Raw genomic sequence first — 18,831 nt, 5'->3', positions numbered from 1 at the left:
AAGAATGCAATGATGTATAATGATTGTTTCAATTGGCATCATTTTAGCAGAAGGAGTTTGAATTGAATATAGATTCATTATAATTATGTGATTAACGAGTGGGATTATGTTAGTAGTAGAAACCAGTGTCAGAAAGGATTAGGCAATAGTGTTTTTAATTGAGTATTGATTGATTATATGAATGATCTGTAAACCCATGCACCCTCCATGTACAGCAGTAACAGTCAGTTTACTAACTTTTGTTTGTTAAAATAAGATGTTTTTTCTCACATTTCTCTTTATGTTTTGATGTGTTTTCAGGGAGGGCAACGAGCCGGGCGATGAGCTGACGGTGACGTACAGAGAGCTGCTGCAGAGGGTCTGCCAGTTCGCCAACGTCCTAAAGTCTCAGGGTACGTCAACCTGTTAAATCTACCGGATTTATAAATACAACTGTGTAATTAAATAGGGCTGTGCAGACTTGGCTGATCCTCTAGCAAAACAGGAGTACATGTGATTTCTACTTTTATTCAGCATTTAATAATCATAACAATCTTTATTTATTTAGCACTTTTCAAAAAATTAGTTTACAAAGTGCTTCACAGAAACAAGAGAAATAAAAAACTATTAAGAACAAATCAGGATTGCTCCTTTTATTTAATATAACACTCAATACAACTCTATGCATATCACAGAAACATCACAATTAGATAAAGTACAATGAGAACAAATATTTGGAATAAAATAATAGAGAAGAAAACACAACCTCTGATAAAAAACACTTTTATAAAATAAATTTTTAAAGTGGACACTGAAGAAGCCTGTCTGATACTAAAAGGAAGGTTACTCCACAGTTGTTGGCCCCTTAAGGCAAACTTCAGTTGTATTCGACCTGATCGCATTGCGTCTTGGTGTCTGTAGGAGTGAAGAAGGGCGACCGTGTCTCCATCTACATGCCCATGGTGATGGAGCTGGTGGTGGCCATGTTGGCCTGCGTCCGCATCGGAGCTGTTCACTCCATCGTGGTGAGTTAGAGAAGCAAGATTGCAGAATAATCCGACACTACATGAATGCAGCACAAATGACCTATCTCACATTTAATGAAAGTCAAAGATAATGCTTGTATCCGCTCCATTATTCGGATACACTAAATTAAATGACTTAAACACCCTTTACATTTTCACAAGGTTTTAAAAGACAGTTATTTTCTGTTCACTCCATCGTGGGTAGGGATGGGTACCGAGCCCCGGTATTAAACGGGTCCCGGGGCTGAATTATTAAAGACCGTGGTACCGTTAAGCTCCGACGTTATCGGTATTTTTATCGGTACTGGAGACATGTAAAAATTAGGACTGTCAGTCGATTAAAATAGTTAATCGCGATTAATCGCATTTTTTATCTGTTCTAAATGTACCTCAGAGGAATATTTTTCAAGTTTTTAATACTCTTATCAACATATGAGCGGACAAATATGCTTTATGCTAATGTTTATTATCATTTCAACAATGACAAATATTCTCATGAATATTAAACACAACAACCTCTGAACATTACAAATATTCGCCTCAATTCAACCTGGAACCTCTCATACTGTGTGTGTGTGTGTGTGTGTGTGTGTGTGTGTGTGTGTGTGTGTGTGTGTGTGTGTGTGTGTGTGTGTGTGTGTGTGTGTGGTGTGTGTGTGTGTGTGTGTGTGTGTGTGTGTGTGTGTGTGTGTGTGTGTGTGTGTGTGTGTGTGTGTGTGTGTGTGTGTGTGTGTGTGTGTGGTGTGTGTGTGTGTGTGTGTGTGTGTGTGTGTGTGTGTGTGTGTGTGTGTGTGTGTGTGTGTGTGTGTGTGTGTGTGTGTGTGTGTGTGTGTGTGTGTGTGTGTGTGTGTGTGTGTGTGTGTGTGTGTGTCTCTCGGACGGGAGCTGCCTGGACGCTGCAATCATGTTGCGCACTATCCGTGCTGAGTGTGCTGACTTCTCCTCCAATGTCTGGCTTCCTGCATCAAGTCAAGTGCTCGGCGCAGTTGTGGCGAAATGTCGCTCCTCTGTTTTCATTTAAACAGCTCCTTATATCCGTTAGCGCAGCTAGCTAGCACCAGATGCTAACAACAACAATGCACGTAAGGTCTCTCTCTCGCTCGGGCCACACGTACACACACCCTCCCGGTCCTCCCGATGGCCAGTCGGTGCCTGCCGGTGAGCGTGGAAGTGTGGTCTGCCACAAGCAGGCAGCAGGAGCGGGGCTGTCAGCATCAGCTTGTAGATGGTATTTTAAACTCGATGCGCTCTGAAACTACGGGGCGGCCGAGGAAAAAAAATACACATGCGTTAAAATAATTAGTGGCGTTAATCTTTTTTTTTATTTAACGCGTTGACGGGGACTTGACAGCTTGACTTGACAGCCCTAATAAAAATGTGTCATGTGTTATTGCTACACAAACATTATATTGCAGTTTTAGTGTCACCAACTCCGTTTCTAATGCGCAAAAAAACTGCAAAATGCGTCTATGATTATTTTGAGTATTTTCGATCTTTCCAATCCAGACGAGAGATCGCTCTCCCCCGCCTGCTTGGAGGGGGCGGGGCAGTTTACACACACGCAGCTGCTACATGCAGCAACACACACACACACACACACACACACACACACACACACACACACACACACACACACACACACACACACACACGGAGGAGATGGAGGAGAGAACGCACTCCGAGGGGTGGTTAAACTTTACCCGTCTCGATGTCGACAATGCTCGTTACCAAAAGTGGAATAAGAGTTTAGCATGTAAGGGCGGTAACACGAGCAATTTGTCTAAACATTTAGGAAAAGTGCTCCACATTCAGACGGAGGAATGCACCGGGTTCGACTGTCTCTAGCAGCTCTGTAGCCCCATCCACGAGTAACGTTTCCACGTCAGGTGTTATGTATGCTAGCAGCAACACACGAGTTAACTACATTATACAAACATGAGTTAATGATTAGAGGAAACTGAGGTATTTATTTTGTTAAAGTTTCAGCTATTCTGTTTACAGTTCTGTCATCACATTATTTAATACGATTTGTTAAAACACTGCTGTTTCTTTTGATGTGAATTTAATTTAAATAAAAAGCTATTTTAGTTTTGTTCACAATTTGTTTAGTTAGTTTTACCTTATATTTTTCTCCAAAAGAAGCCATAAAAGTACCGTTAAAAGACTATCGATAAAAGTAGTAGTACCGTTAAAACCTTAACGATACCCATCCTTAATCGTGGGTGAGTTAGAAATACAACTTAGAAGAGGGCACATATCCCAGAGAGCTCACTTGCTCCTTCGATGGTCTTATTTCCAGAGAAGGAAAAGTTGTACTACTGACTTTGTTGTCTTCTTGATCAGTCAAGTCTCAGTAGAGAAACAACATGGATGCTACAAAGAATATTCGTTGCATCAGAGCGTTTAAACATCCCATTGGTAGCTGATAGTTTACACAAATACTAATCCTTGTATCCGCTTCCTGATTTGGATCCACTTCACACAAAATGAAATGCCTTCAACACCCTTTAAAAAAATATAAATAGTGCATAAAAACATATTTTTCCTTAGCAGAGAAAAACATGTTAACATAGTAAATGATGGTTTAAGATAAAGTTTGTATTTGTAATACTTTAATACTGTGTTTGTGGGGTTTTGTTTCCAGTTTGCAGGTTTCTCAGCAGAGTCTCTGTGTGAGAGGATCCTGGACTCTGAGTGTTCGCTGCTCATCACAGCAGGTGGGTTTTAAAAACACTAAAACAAATCTACACGGCAGAATATCTGAAAGGCCTTTTGGGGTACAGGGAATGAAAAAAATACACCACTGGATAGATAAGCAAATTGTTGTGGATCTATCTATCTATCTACCTTATCAAAAAACGACAAATGTATCATCATCAAATTACTACTGGATCATTGTGGTTGTAACCATTGTTATTCTTTTTTAATAACATCTTTCAGTCTCTCAAACATGTAGATTTCCTGCATCTCTGTTTTTTGGTACAGCGAATATCTTCTGGTTTTGGACTAACAAAACAAGCTTTTTTAAAACATTATTTTGAACGCTGACAAACTCGGTTGTACGTCTTTCAAAATGTTCTGACATTTTAAAAATCAATGTATTTATAATATACAATATCATTTGCAATGAAAATAAACTTCAGTTCCACTCTCGGCAGCTTTAGAAAATGAAATGACAGGAGAGATAACGTTGAAATAGCGTTAAAATGTTTCAGGTCCCTGAACGCGCCTTAGTGAAGCTGAAAGTAAATGCAGAATAAGTTGAGACGAGCTGCTGCGCTGAGCCCAGTAATCAAAGTCTTATTAGCCGAATTAAAGTCTGGGTAGATAATCCTGTAAATCTGCAGTTGGTTGGAGTTCACACATTAACACATTACTCGTTCATAGAAGTCGTGTAATCGGATCAGAGCCTTTCCGTCTGACCGGCATGTGTACTCTGAGAGTTTTATTAGCTTGTTAAGAACGTAATTAGAGCGTGGATGTTAAAACAGCTCTATTCTTCACTGGGTGTCGTTGAGTTCTATTTCGTCCCTACTGACCGCCAGAGGCGGTGCTTTAGCACTGGATATGTCCATCGCGCGCATGCGCAGCTCGAGTACCAATAACAACAAAGTCACCTGTGACCCACGTGACACCGGCTATATCAACCGGTGTCGTCAGAGGATCTGTTCCTTTCATCTTCTCGCTGCGCGAGGGTACCGTGGCTACGTTTTTGTAGCGTTCAGGTTTGAACGTTTGATCTGAGGGATTTCTCTGCAAGCAGCTGGCCGCGTGCAGCTTCGCGACTGACAGTCGGAGCTACGGGTCGTTAGCGCGTCCTCCAGGAGCTGTGGCCGGCTGTGCGCTGTGCAGAGCCTCGACAGACAGGTTTGTGTCAGCTTGTTGCTGGTGATGGCTGTGTCCCCGCACCCTCTCCCAGCCAAGTTGTCCTGATTGCCGTCTTATTTTTTGTGGCTTAGACTTTCTGGTGACGACAGTGTTCCCGCTTCCTCTCCCATAAAGTTGCCCTTATGCTCTTTTGAAAGTTCTTCTTGTGGCGTGCCCGAGCTATCATTAGCATTTGAGTCCCAGCTTTGGCTGCGTCCCTCATTCGATTTAGTATGGAAAGCCAAGAATGTCATACTTTAAACCCGTTTTTCATTTAGATGCAGAGAGTAAGGTAAGTACTTTCTATTTCTTAGAAGCTATTATCTGGTCTTAACATTTGTGTTCTGACTTGGTCGCTTGATTGTTAGCAGCAGCCGCTTGGCTAACACCTTGCTGTTGAGCTTAACTATTAACTCAGGGCAGTGCTCCCGCTCCCGGTAGCATAGGGTTTGATTGCAGTAGCGCTAGATCGTTGTATTACTGCTCCTAGTACTAGACTCCTAGCACTAGGATGATATGCAGAGAACATCTTCACGGCGGGTGCTGTGTGCTCTGCATGTGCGGTTACTACTGTAACCAGGCACGGTTCTATGCGGGCTGTTCTCTTTCTTAGAAGCTAATTATCTGGTCTTAACATTGTGTTCTGACTTGGTTGCTTGATTGATAGCAGCAGCCGCTTGGCTAACACCTTGCATGTACTGTTAAGCTTAATTATTTAACTCAGCCGGTGAGGGCAGTGCTCTCGCTCCCGCTCCCGGTAAACGCATGGTATGGTTGCAGTAGCGCTATATTGTTGTATTTACTGCTCCTAGTACTAGACTCCTAGCACTAGCACGATATGCGGAGAACAATCTTCACTGTGTGTGCTGTGTGCTCTGCATGTATGGCCATTAAGGAGGATTTCATCCTCCCAATATTAGATTGTCTAGTGGGCAGCCGTTGGCTGACACTTTTAGGCACCGGCCACAGTTACTACTGTAACTAAGGTTCTAAGCCGTAAGTACTGGCCATAGTTAATACTGTAACTACGGGTTTAAGCCGTAAGAACTGGCCATAGTTACTACTGTAACTACGGTTCCAAGCCGTGCAAGTACTGGCCATAGTCAATACCGTAACTACGGCTCTATGCTGTGTAAGTACTGGCCATAGTTACTACTGTAACTACGGTTCCAAGCCGTGCAAGTACTGGCCAGAGTTACTACTGTAACTACGGCTCTATGCTGTGTAAGTTCTGGCCATAGTTACGACTGTAACTACGGTTCTAAGCTGTGTAAGTACTGGCCATAGTTACTACTGTAACTACGGTGATATGCCGTGTGAGCCCTGGCCATGGTTACTGCTGTAACTACGGCTCTGTGCTATTCTCTTCTTTAGAAGCTAGTTATCTGGTCTTAAACATGTGTGTTATTTGACTTGATCTCGCTTGATCGTTAGCAGCAGCCGCTCGGCTAACGTCTTGCGTATACTGTTAAGCTTCTTTATTTTACCCAGCTAGGTGAAGGCAGTGCTCTCGCTCCCGCTCCCTCTACCGGTAATGCGGATGTAGCTACATCCCTTTTTCTGTTCGGCGAGTAGTAGCACCGCTCTACTCTTCCCGTTCAGCAGGTAGCTGGTGAAGGCTGTGTTCCCGCACCCGCTCCCGGTTACGCTGCATCTGGCATTCGTCTCTAACTCAACCAGTGAAGGTAGTGTTCTCGCCCCCGCTCCTGGTAGACGCGGAACTGCCCTGTTTTTCCGTTAAGCAGGTAGCTGGTGAAGGCTGTGTTCCCGCACCCGCTCCCGGTTACGCTGCATCTGGCGTTCGTCTCTAACTCAACCAGTGAAGGCAGTTCTCGCCCCCACTCCTGGTAGACGCCAAACGGCCTCGTTTTTCCGTTAAGCAGGTAGCCGGTGAAGGCTGTGTTCCCGCACCCGCTCCCGGTTACACTGCATCTGGCATTCGTCTCTAACTCAACCAGTGAAGGCAGTTCTCGACACCGCTCCTGGTAGACGCCAAACTGCCTCGTTTTTCCATTAAGCAGGTAGCTGGTGAAGGCTGTGTTCCCGCACCCGCTCCCGGTTACGCTGCATCTGGCATTCGTCTCTAACTCAACCAGTGAAGGCAGTGTTTTTGCCCCCGCTCCTGCTAGACGCCAAACTGCCTTGTTTTTCTGTTAAGCAGGTAGCTGGTGAAGGCTGTGTTCCCGCACCCGCTCCCGGTTACGCTGCATCTGGCATTCGTCTCTAACTCAACCAGTGAAGGCAGTGTTCTCGCCCCCGCTCCTGGTAGACGCGGAACTGCCTTGTTTCTCCGTTAAGCAGGTAGCTGGTGAAGGCTGTGTTCCCGCTCCCGGTTACGCTGCATCTGGCATTCGTCTCTAACTCAACCAGTGAAGGCAGTGTTTTTGCCCCCGCTCCTGCTAGACGCCAAACTGCCTTGTTTTTCTGTTAAGCAGGTAGCTGGTGAAGGCTGTGTTCCCGCACCCGCTCCCGGTTACGCTGCATCTGGCATTCGTCTCTAACTCAACCAGTGAAGGCAGTGTTCTCGCCCCCGCTCCTGGTAGACGCGGAACTGCCTTGTTTCTCCGTTAAGCAGGTAGCTGGTGAAGGCTGTGTTCCCGCTCCCGGTTACGCTGCATCTGGCATTCGTCTCTAACTCAACCAGTGAAGGCAGTGTTTTTGCCCCCGCTCCTGGTAGATGCGGAACTGCCCTGTTTTTCCGTTAAGCAGGTAGCTGGTGAAGGCTGTGTTCCCGCACCCGCTCCCGGTTATGCTGCATCTGGCATTCGTCTCTAACACAGCCGGCAGTGTTCTCGCCCCCGCTCCTGGTAGACGCTGAACTGCCGTGTTTATTAATCCAGCCAGGTGAAGGCAGTGCTCTCGCTCCCGCTCCCTCTGCCGGTAACGTGGGTGTAATTACATCCCTCTTTCTGTTCGGCGAGTAGCAGCAACGCTCTACTCTTTCCATTAAGCAGGTAGCTGGTGAAGGCTGTGTTCCCGCACCCGCTCCCGGCTACGCTGCATCTGGCTACCTACAGAATGGTTCATTCATGTAGCGCCTGTATGGCTTCTCTTGAGCCCGAGGACGGCCACGACCGCTGCCCCTCCTGCCTTGGCCGCCTCTGGTGGTCAGTGGGGACTAAATTCGAGCATCTGAGGGAGGTTCTCACGGTAAACGCCTGCATGAGCTGTAGCTGCATGCCTCGGGTGCTCAGAGTGGCTCGAATCACTGAGGTGGAACGTCTGGCAGCAGCCAACATACACCTCTCCTTGTTACATCCTCCTCCAGATCAATTCGGCCGTTCCCGGCGACTTGAGGGAGCGATGGCTATGTGTGCTCCCCCCAATAGAGGGACTAGAAACAGGCTGTCCTCTAAAGTGGATCGGGGGGGCATGATGAAGTCATCTCTTGGCCCTTCAGCCTGAGCCCGGTGTAGGGGCTGCTAGGGGCCCCCCCCCCTCCTTCGGGCGCCCCTCCTTCGGTTGACGGAGAGTCCTCCGTAGCGTACCAGTCGAGCCAGGGGAGCTGTTTAGGTCAGCTGCCCTGGAGGCACTGGAGCGTGCCGCTAGGCAGACCAGACAGCAGCACTCGGGCCCACTCCCAGCAGGCCCAGGGGCCGCTCTAGCAGCCGCACTCAGCCGCCGGATTACAGGGGTGGTCTGCAGAGGTCTTAGCGGCCCACTCTACCGCCTCAGTTTCTGGGCGGTCTGTACTTCCGTCCCTTGGGTGGTTTTCACCTTAACCCAGGGGTACGGACCGCAGCTCCGGCCCCTAGCCTTCGGCTGGGTCTAATTGACAGTCGTCAGCGATCCGGCAGGGGCCCTACCTCTGGGCCAAGAGTTGTCCGTCCTTCTGTCCAAGGACACAATCAAGCCAGTAAGACCCTCTGCTTAGCCAGGGGGTTCTACTCGGCATACTTTCTCGTGAGCAAGAAAGTCGGCGGATTTCGCCCGATCTTGGACCTCAGAGGAATCAACAGATTCCTGAAGGTGCTGCCATTCTATATGCTGACTACTGCATACGCACAGGTGGAGTGGTTCTCAACCGAGGGATGCCTACTTCCACGTGGGCCGGGCAAGAGGGTGCCTTATATTCAGTTCCTCCGGCCCTTCGGCAGACTGGCAGCTGCCTCGGCCGCTGGGCCCTTAGGCCCGCTGTCGTTGCGCCCCATGCAGATGTGGCTGAACAGCCTTCACTTGGACGCCAAGTGGCACAGGCACAGTGAAGTCAGGGTGTCGCAGCATTGCTCCACTCTCTGTCACGCTGGAGGGGCAGGGCCTATCTCCTGGTAGGCGTACCCATGGGCGCACCCATGGGCGCCATCCCATCCCACCAGGAGACCATCACCATAGGTGCATGTCTCTCAGGGTGGGGTGCAGTGCGGCAGGGCAGGACCATTCAGGGTCAGCGGTCTGCCCAGCAGAGTGCGCGCCGGGTCAACGTGCTAGAGCTTCGGGCCGTGCAGCTTGCACTCACGCACTTTCTACCCCAAATGGGGGGCAAGAATGTGCGTGTTCCTTGGGGACAGCATGTACATTGTTGCTTAGACAACAGTCCCTTCTAGATAGTGGACGTTCTCACTCCACTCTGAATTTATGTGGCTGCGATTTCTGCCCGACATGTTCGGGTCGACGGCGCCACGGCGGGGTGCCACAGGTCGGTGTCCCTCTTTATGAGAGGGGCTTTACGGCAGCATCCCCCTAGCACCCTGAGGGCTCCGGCTTGGGACCTGCCCCTGCTGCCGGAGGCCCTATCATCTCCTCCCTTCGAGCCCCTGGCCCAGGTGGGGCTTAGGTGGCTGCCCACGAAGGCAGCATTTCTGCTTGCCATAGCCTCAGGGAAGCATGTCCTCTCCATAAACAATACATGCCCGAGGTGAGACTCTCAGGCGTTGCCCTTTGGGCAAATGTGGCATTCCCGCCCGGGGTCCTTCCACAAACCCACTTCAATCAGCCTGCCCAGCTGGCACGCTTTGACATTCAGGAGTACGGCACATCGAAGTTGCTGTGCCCGGGGGGTGCCCAAAGGGCGTATATCAAGGCTACTGCCTGTATACGGCAGGAGGAGCAACTCTTGATTTTGCCCTGGCGCCACTAAAGGAGGTTATGCCCTCTAACCAGTGGATGCCCCACTGGGTTGTCGATACCATCTCACAGGCTTACGGGGCCAGTGCCCCCCCCCTGCCATCAAGCTGAGATGCCACTCTACAAGGAGCATCTCAACATATTGGGCTGCCCTGAGAGGGGTGCCCCTGGAGACCATCTGCGCCGCGGCGTCGTGGGCGTCTTCTGGCACATTCTCCAGTTGTCATCAGGTCAATGTCGCCACTCCCCATTCTTTGGGCGTGGTCCTTTTGCCGAGCTCCGCTGCTTCCAGTGGTGAGCAAGGGCTTGGATTCTTCATGACATTGTTGGTATATAAGTCATCCAGTGCTTAAAGCACCGCCTCTGGCGGTCAGTAGGGACGAAATAGAACGATAGTTACGGCTGTAACTACGGTCTATGAGTCCCGGATGACCGCCAGAGTTCCCTGTCACTCAGAATTCTTGTGTGCTCGCGAGAAGATTCTGGGAACAGATCCTCTGACGACACCGGCTGATATAGCCGGTGTCACGTGGGTCACAGGTGACTTTGTTGTTATTGGTACTTGAGCTGCGCATGCGCGCGATGGACATATCCAGTGCTTAAAGCACCGCCTCTGGCGGTCATCCGGGACTCATAGAACCGTAGTTACAGCCGTAACTATCGTTTTACTACCCATGGTAAAAGTTTAGTGAACTATCTCAACTACATGAGTGCTTAACATTAAAAAGCATAACATTGAAATGTAACCAATGATGTGAGCCTAAAAGAGACTTAGTATCAGATAGTGTACGTATTGCATTGTACCTCCAGACATTGATGGGGAAGAAAAGTGCATTTACTTCAGTACAATTTTTAGGAACTTGTATTTAATATGAGAAATTACATTTTCTCTTTCTTTATACTTTTATTTCATTACAATCCAGGGACGAGTATTGTATTTTGTTTTATTTGAGAGCTTAAGTTACTTCAATCAAATATAATCAATACATAAATTAGGTTGCGTAATTAAATGTTAAGAAAAGACGTCTTTAGACTTCATTTATGTATTTATAGGCTCCACTTTATAATTGAATGCACATTATTGAAATAGGAAATTCTTCATGGTGACTTCTTTACTTTTGGTACTTTAAGTATATTTTGATTCTTATGACTTTGCAGTTTTAATATAGATTTTGAATTCAGGACTTTTAACAAACTAAGTAGTACACTGACTGAAGTACAATTCATGAGTTAACTTCTTCCACTTCCAGCAGCTTATGTTCATAACTCCTGCTCGTACTGTATATCCAGTCCCGCCCGAAGTTAGCTTCCGTTATCAGTTCTTTCTTGCTCAATCTGGTCTGAATCCAGATCTATTTCTTTATCTTCTCTTCCTCCTCCCTCTCTTCATCACCTGTCACTCTCTCTTTGTCCAACTCATTTGCTCAGATGGTTTCTACCGAGGAGATAAGCTGATCAACCTGAAGCTCATAGCTGACGAAGCACTGCAGAAATGCAGAGACAAGTAAGATGTCACACACACACACACACACACACACACACACACACACACACACACACACACACACACACACACACACACACACACACACACACACACACACACACACACACACACACACACACACACACACACACACACACACACACACACACACACACACACACACACACACACACACACACACACTATTAATATAATAGTATACAGTACTTTAGTATTATAAGGTTAATAATGATTGTTAATGCTGCAAATAATATCTTTAAGCATACAGCGCATCCAGAGAAACATGTCTGTTATGCTCAGTGTGTATGACGTAGTGATTATCAAAACTAAGTCTCTCTGTGTGTGTGTGTGTGTGTGTGTGTGTGTGTGTGTGTGTGTGTGTGTGTGTGTGTGTGCACAGGGGCTTCCCTATACAGAAGTGTATAATGTTGAAGCACTTGTCTAAAGAAGCAGAAGAGACTCCTCTGGGCTCTCAGTCTCCTCCCGCCAAACGCTCCTGTCCTGATCTGCAGGTAAACCATAAACTAAAAGATGAAAACCCAAACCGGGCCGTTCCAGACCGAGCCAAAGAGTTCCTGCAGCGCTAGATCGATCCTCTATGCGGTCATACTGTCTTATCATATCATGCAGTCCCATCATGGTGTGTCCTTTTATGTGTTTATATTTTCATTTTGAGTTCACATTTCCCTAAGAAAACATCATTGCTTTGCTACTCCCTTTTTTGGCAGAAAACCTAAAAAGGGGTCAATTTGACCAACTTGTGAATAATACCACACTAATTACATTTCTCAGTATTTTTTTAAGAAAACGGGTGGTGATATTCTGTATTCTGTATACTTGTCAATAAATCCCACTAAAAGATGAAAATAACACGGGTCGTTTGGACACAAGTGTTTCTTTTGGACATCACGGTTTGCAAATAATTTGGCATAATCCTTTTTTAAAATGAGAAATAAAGAAATGTAATCAATTTCCCTGCTGATGGTGTAAGAACAAACTACATTTAAACTACCACTACAATACACCTGATTGTTTGATTAAATACTTCACTTTCAAGCAGCAAAAGTAGATAAATTAGATTTATCATTTTAAACAGTCTTTCTAATTGTAATCCTTGACATCCATTATAATAACAAACCTATAAAGACTTTTACTGACTTATCTATAACTAGTTTTGTGGTTTGGGTCTTTTTCAAAAACTACAATTCTTTTAAACTTGAAAAGCTCCCTAATCCCTAAGCTCCCCTCTCCATATCAACTTTTGGTGACGTTATGGACCCTGATTTTTCTTTTAATTTTGTGTTTTTTAATTTGTTTTTAATAACCACCCTCTCATTAACTTCTCCTTCCTCCTCCTCCTGCTCTCCCTCCTTTCCTTTCCTCCGCCCAGCAGGAGAAACAGACAGGGAGGGTAAAGAAAACTCGTCCTGTTCCGCAGGTATTTTCATTCCCTCCTCCCTCCACTAAACCCCCGTAACACCCTTTCTTCTTTTGGCTTTTTAGAAGAATATTTGACCCACAAGTAGACCTTTTCATATTGCTGCTGTAGAGTGAAAACAATAAACGAAGAAAGAAAAAAAAAATCTTACTCAAGTACATTTTTTGTTGGCTTCATAAATTGTTGGCATTTTAAATCTATGCTTCTCTACGATTCATATCATATTTTTCTTTTGAATCTGATATAATTGAAGACATTATTATTGCTTATTGTTTTTACCCAGCAACAGCAGTTTTAATGATGTGATTTGTGACGAGTACATTTGTGAACATCAAAATGTATCATTATTCCCCTCCCTGATTTACAAACAAATGTAATTGTGATGAAAATGTTCTTTCTGATATCCGCTGATATTAAGACAAAACATTTTTTTTGTTTCAGTAAACTTTTATAGGAAAAAATCTGCTTGAAAATCTGAATTAAGACCGAAAATTGCATTTAAAATTAAATGAAGTTTTCTGGGCCGTCTGTTGAATTGGTAATAACACTGGTTTTCTCTCTTTGTTGTGAACGCACCCTTTGTGTTGCAGTTTTACACTTTCTACTTACTTTGACACAGCCCAATGACCTGCTGTCTCTGAAGATTGTTGTGATGTTCTTACTAATCTTAATCTAAACCGCTTTTTGTGTAATACTGTGTGAGTTGGGGTTTGACTGCACGGATCAGGATCGATTCACTCGCCAACAGAGGCTAACTTGATTCTTTGTGGCAGAATGAAGGCGAATGAGATTAATCCAAAACACGTTAAAGCTCAGTTTAATTTAAATTAACCAGATGAATTTCCCTTGTAGTGTTCCTGTTCTCCTCAGAGCTACCAACAGACATCTTGTTTTTCCTTATCTTGATTTGTCGCTTATCTGTTAACTTTCCTTCTGTCTTATATTTACCTTATATTTGAAATCTTATTTTATATCAGATGGTAAGTTATTCAGCTCTGATTTTCAGAAAGGAAATCATTTGGAAAAAAGGACTTTTGTTTGTTTCCTAAATGCACTTAATTGATTGCTTCACAGTAACTGAGATTTACAGATTTCACGTTTTGCACTCCTCTCCTAACTAGTTTGTCAAACTAACTTTCTTTCCCTTTGATTTGAGCATATAAAAACATCTGTCATTTCAATGTCAATTACCTGATTGACATGGATCATGAATATTGTATTCACGTGTCCTGTCTGTGCACGTTTCTGTGTGTGTGTTTCTGTGTGTGTGTTTGATTGCAGGTCCCATGGAACCCCAAGGTGGACTTGTGTTGGCACGCTCTGGTACGTGGAGCTTCAGACGAGTGCGAACCAGAGTGGTGCAACTCTGAAGATCCTCTCTTCATCCTCTACACCAGCGGCTCTACTGGCAAACCTAAGGTAGAGTAGACGCACACTGCACACTGCACACTGCACACTGCACACTGCACTCATCCATACAGATACACTGTTAAAATGTAAATGTAAAACTGAAGCGAGCTGTCGTAGATCTTAGACATCCTTCAACAATTAAATATCATTAAATATGTTTAAACCTTAAAGAGGTTTGAAGTTATTAAATAATAAGTAAAAATAATGGGATAAAATAAACATATAACATAATTTGAAGCAATACACATTTTTCATTCTCCAGCAACAAATGATAAATATCTCTATAATTGTATTCCATCACGCAACAAAAAGATGCTTTTTTCTCTTTTAAATCACAATGTTTTTAAATCATCCACTGCGTCAAATCCTTCCCAACGCTCCTCTCGCCTGCAGGGAGTGCTCCACACCATCAGCGGTTACATGCTCTACACCGCCACCACCTTCAAACTGGTGTTCGACCACCAGCCCGACGACGTGTACTGGTGCACGGCAGACATCGGCTGGATCACCGGACACTCCTACATCACCTACGGCCCGCTGGCCAACGGGGCCACCAGCGTCCTGGTGAGTGAGGGCCGCTGCCATTACTCCACTTCCTGTTTTTACAAACTCTATTGTGTCTGACTGCAGGTGGTGGCTGATTCGATCTGCAACTAAAGAAAGCTTCATTGAAATATGATTTTTATTTATAGGATTTTGCATAGATGACAATAAAAGCCTTACAGGTGGAAAACACTTTTTAGTTTTAATGACATTTTTTTTTTTTTTAATTAGACCAGAGATAGAGCTTAAGTCACTGTCTTTTAAAATGTTTCCCTCAGGGGTCTTAACAAGTTGTACAGCATACAATACTCTTTGTCCTTAAAATACAATTATTTATAGATATACTTCTTATTTTATTAATTATATAATTTCCTCTTCTTTTTCAAATCTCTTTCTGTTGTTTAAGTTCTTATATAATTACGATTTGTTATGTGTGTTTCAGTTCGAGGGCCTGCCTACTTACCCAGATGTGAGCCGTATGTGGGAGATTGTGGACAAATATCATGTTTCCAAGTTCTACACGGCTCCCACCGCCATCAGGCTGCTGATGAAGTACGGCAAAGAGCCGGTGCACAAGTGAGTCGCCTCAGACCATCATAATCTAACATGTTATTGGTCACGCAAGGGAGCCGTTCGAATGGTTTCTGTGGTAAGTGACGCTCTCTCTGCAGGTATAAGCGGGAATCTCTGAAAGTGTTGGGGACGGTGGGAGAGCCGATCAACCCCGAGGCCTGGCATTGGTACTACAACGTGGTGGGAGAGAAGAGATGTCCCATCGTGGACACTTTCTGGCAGACAGAAACCGTAAGTTATAATATTACATATCCACTAAGTGGCATCCAGTATGTCTTACATTCATCAATGGTAAATGGGTAGGAAAGGATGGCCTTCTCTTCAGTCTTGACAATTTAAAATACAATATTTATTCTGCATTTTGTTTTTCTTATTTATTTTATTGCATCTATTGTTATCATATTTGTATGCATGCTTGTTTGAAGTGTTTGATCACTTGGAAAGCCACTATTCAAATTAAATGTATTATTATTAATATTATTCAGTAGTTGCAGAGTGTGACTGCCCTCTGCTGGAATCACAGGTTATTCACACGCTGTGGGATAAAACACTTTTCTAACTGGATGTTTTCTGGCCTTTCAGGGTGGACATGTGTTGACTCCTCTGCCTGCAGCCACACCCATGAAACCTGGATCTGCTGTGAGTAAATAAAATATAACACAGTTGTGCTTTAACACTTTCAAATGGATTAGAACAAACTGTGCGATTGAATTAAATACATTTTGAACATGTTTAACAATGTTGCATGAATGCTATTGGAAAACAACTGAAATAAAAGACACGAAAGAAGTGATAGAAAAAACATTTAAGACAATGAAAAAGTGTATAGAATCAGAAATTATTTAATGTTATCATACATGTATTATAACACCAAGTTTAATGACAATTGTACCAGGCACCTATCATTAATCCTGCTGACAGACAGACTAAGCTACAAATATAAACTCCTTGGTGGAGGTAATTAAACACAAATCCAATAAAAACAAACTTTTATTCATCATCACTTCTGTCCTCCAGACATTCCCGTTCTTCGGAGTGGTTCCGGCCATCTTGAATGAGTCTGGAGAGGAGCTGGAGGGACCGAGCGAAGGGTACCTGGTGAGCATCATCATCATCATCATCATCATCATCATCATCATCATCATCATCATCATCATCATCATCATCATCATCATCATCATCATCATCATCATCATCATCATCATCATCATCACCACCACATGTTAATGATGTTTGATGTATTCACTGGTCATGTGTTTTGATCGGTTTCTGCTCCCTCTGCTTTCAAACAGGTGTTCAAACAGCCGTGGCCCGGTGTGATGAGGACGGTGTACGGGAACAAGCAGAGGTTTGAAACCGTGTACTTCAAGAAGTTTCCGGGATACTACGTCACAGGAGACGGTGAGAGATAAGACCTACTTTTAATATATTTTGTTCTTCATTTCCTTTTTATCTTTTTTTTGTTGCATTTTTTTTATTTTAAATGATTTTATTATTCATCCGTTACAGGTTGCCGTAGAGATGAGGATGGATACTATTGGATTACAGGGAGGATAGACGACATGCTGAATGTCTCCGGTAAGACCGACCGCTGAGCCCTCTGTGATAAATGGGGAATATCTAAAAGCCAAGATTCATTAAACACCTCTCTTTGCTCCTCTCTTTCCCTGAAGGTCACTTATTGAGTACAGCGGAGGTGGAGTCGGCTCTGGTGGAGCACGAGGCCGTTGCCGAGGCTGCGGTGGTGGGCAGACCTCATCCTGTGAAAGGAGAAAGCCTCTACTGCTTCGTAACTCTGACTGATGGACTGACCTTCAACCGCACGCTGGAGGCCGACCTCAAAAGACAAGGTCGGTAAACACAGCCTGGTCAGGGAAAGGTGCATACACGTTTTTTTGACCTATGGTGATGAAGGATGGGTCATGACCGAAAGAACGAGATCGCGGATACAAGCGGCCGAGATGGGTTTTCTCCGCCGGGTGGCTGGTGTCTCCCTTAGGGATAAGGTGAGAAGTTCGGTCATCAGGGAGGGACTCAGATTTGAGCCGCTCCTCCTTCGCGTCGAAAGGAGCCAGTTGAGGTGGTTCGGGCACCTAGTTAGGATGCCACCTGGGCGCCTCCCTAGGGAGGTGTTCCAGGCACGTCCAGCTGGGAAGAGACCAAGGGGTAGACCGAGGACCAGGTGGAGGGATTATATCTCTTCTCTGGCCTGGGAGCGCCTTGGGACCCCCCAGTCAGAGCTGGTTGATGTCGCCAGGGAAAAGAAAGTTTGGGGCTCTCTGCTGGAACTGCTACCCCCGAGACCCGACCACGGATAAGCGGGAGAAGATGGATGGGATGGATCCTCGTCAGGCAGAAAGATCTGATAGGAATGTAACTATTTATTGAGAAGCAGTTCAATAGCAATGCTAACATATAAAGACGGTAAAATAAAACATAATCATTGTAGCTTTTTATGAACAGCAGAGGGCACTATCTATGTTTTTTTTATTCAGAAAAGTTCAATGAAGGTTTCCAAAACAATTTCTGACAAATGTATTGTATATAGTTCTGCCTGAGATATCTTTCTTTTTATGCATTTTTACTTCTCTACTCACTATTGATAGTCCAAATCTGATTTGATTTTGTCTTTTGTGTTCGCAGTGCGGGAGAAGATCGGTGCCATCGCTACACCAGACTTCATCCAGAATGCTCCAGGCCTCCCCAAGACCCGATCAGGTACATTTACCAAAGTTACACAGAGCTGGTTGAGTAATTGTCAGAATAAAGTTAGCTGTTAGCTGAACTCATAGAGGAGGAAATTCAGAGCAAAACCTGACTGCTGAAAAACACTAGTATATTTTGAGATGCAACTAAACCCTTGTTGCATTACTGTTTTAAAGGATGAGCTATTTCAAGTTGTAAAAAAAACCCTCCTTTTCACTTCCTGCTTGCCGTAAGGGGTTTTAGATTTCTGTGGTTTTTATATTTGAAATATTGGCTCCAAAATGTCCCTCAAACACAACATATGTGACTAGAACTTGGTTCGAAAATATCACAGCGTAGAAAATTACTTTATTTATTTGATTATATATTGTATATTAACATTATCCAGTTTTTTTCCTTCAAATATTCATTCATTCATTCAAATGCCAGTTTGATTACATAATGCCGCAGTATCAGTGACTTGTAATCTGCATTTTATTATGTGCAAGAAAACGAAAAGAAAATGGCATGTATTTGCTCTATTTAGCAACCATGATGTGGTGGCAAAGTCTATAGGGACTTGGCTTGGCAACTGGAAGGTCAAGTCCTGGAAGGTCAAGTCAACTGTTCAAGTCCCGGCAAGACCAAGTGCTACCGAGGTGTCCCTGAGCAAGGCACCGTTCCCCACACTGCTCCCCGGGCGCTGTTCAAAATGGCTGCCCACTGCTCCTAACACTAGG

The 18,831-nt window shown here is 44.7% G+C and overlaps 1 protein-coding gene across 3 annotated transcripts in view; it reads left to right on the top strand.

The window, feature by feature from the left end:
- acss2 (acyl-CoA synthetase short chain family member 2) overlaps positions 1 to 18,831 on the top strand; it is a 39,778-nt gene that overhangs the window by 17,785 nt on the left and 3,162 nt on the right. Inside the window, exons 3-18 of one of the 3 annotated variants that reach the window (XM_034086800.2) lie at positions 301 to 392; positions 901 to 1,004; positions 3,649 to 3,721; positions 11,364 to 11,439; positions 11,843 to 11,954; positions 12,836 to 12,880; positions 14,162 to 14,299; positions 14,684 to 14,854; positions 15,276 to 15,409; positions 15,505 to 15,637; positions 15,989 to 16,045; positions 16,424 to 16,504; positions 16,699 to 16,807; positions 16,916 to 16,984; positions 17,080 to 17,256; positions 18,050 to 18,124. In XM_034086800.2, the coding sequence (XP_033942691.1) occupies positions 301 to 392; positions 901 to 1,004; positions 3,649 to 3,721; positions 11,364 to 11,439; positions 11,843 to 11,954; positions 12,836 to 12,880; positions 14,162 to 14,299; positions 14,684 to 14,854; positions 15,276 to 15,409; positions 15,505 to 15,637; positions 15,989 to 16,045; positions 16,424 to 16,504; positions 16,699 to 16,807; positions 16,916 to 16,984; positions 17,080 to 17,256; positions 18,050 to 18,124 (1,646 nt within the window). Of the gene's footprint in view, positions 1 to 300; positions 393 to 900; positions 1,005 to 3,648; positions 3,722 to 11,363; positions 11,440 to 11,842; positions 11,955 to 12,832; positions 12,881 to 14,161; positions 14,300 to 14,683; positions 14,855 to 15,275; positions 15,410 to 15,504; positions 15,638 to 15,988; positions 16,046 to 16,423; positions 16,505 to 16,698; positions 16,808 to 16,915; positions 16,985 to 17,079; positions 17,257 to 18,049; positions 18,125 to 18,831 lie in introns of all 3 variants that reach the window. The other 2 variants (XM_034086799.2, XM_034086801.2) reach the window with 2 other exon arrangements.

The sequence above is a fragment of the Pseudochaenichthys georgianus genome, chromosome 7, assembly GCF_902827115.2.
Source record: "Pseudochaenichthys georgianus chromosome 7, fPseGeo1.2, whole genome shotgun sequence".
Classification (NCBI taxonomy): Eukaryota; Metazoa; Chordata; class Actinopteri; order Perciformes; family Channichthyidae; genus Pseudochaenichthys; species Pseudochaenichthys georgianus.
This window is presented reverse-complemented; position numbering and strand designations above follow the sequence as displayed.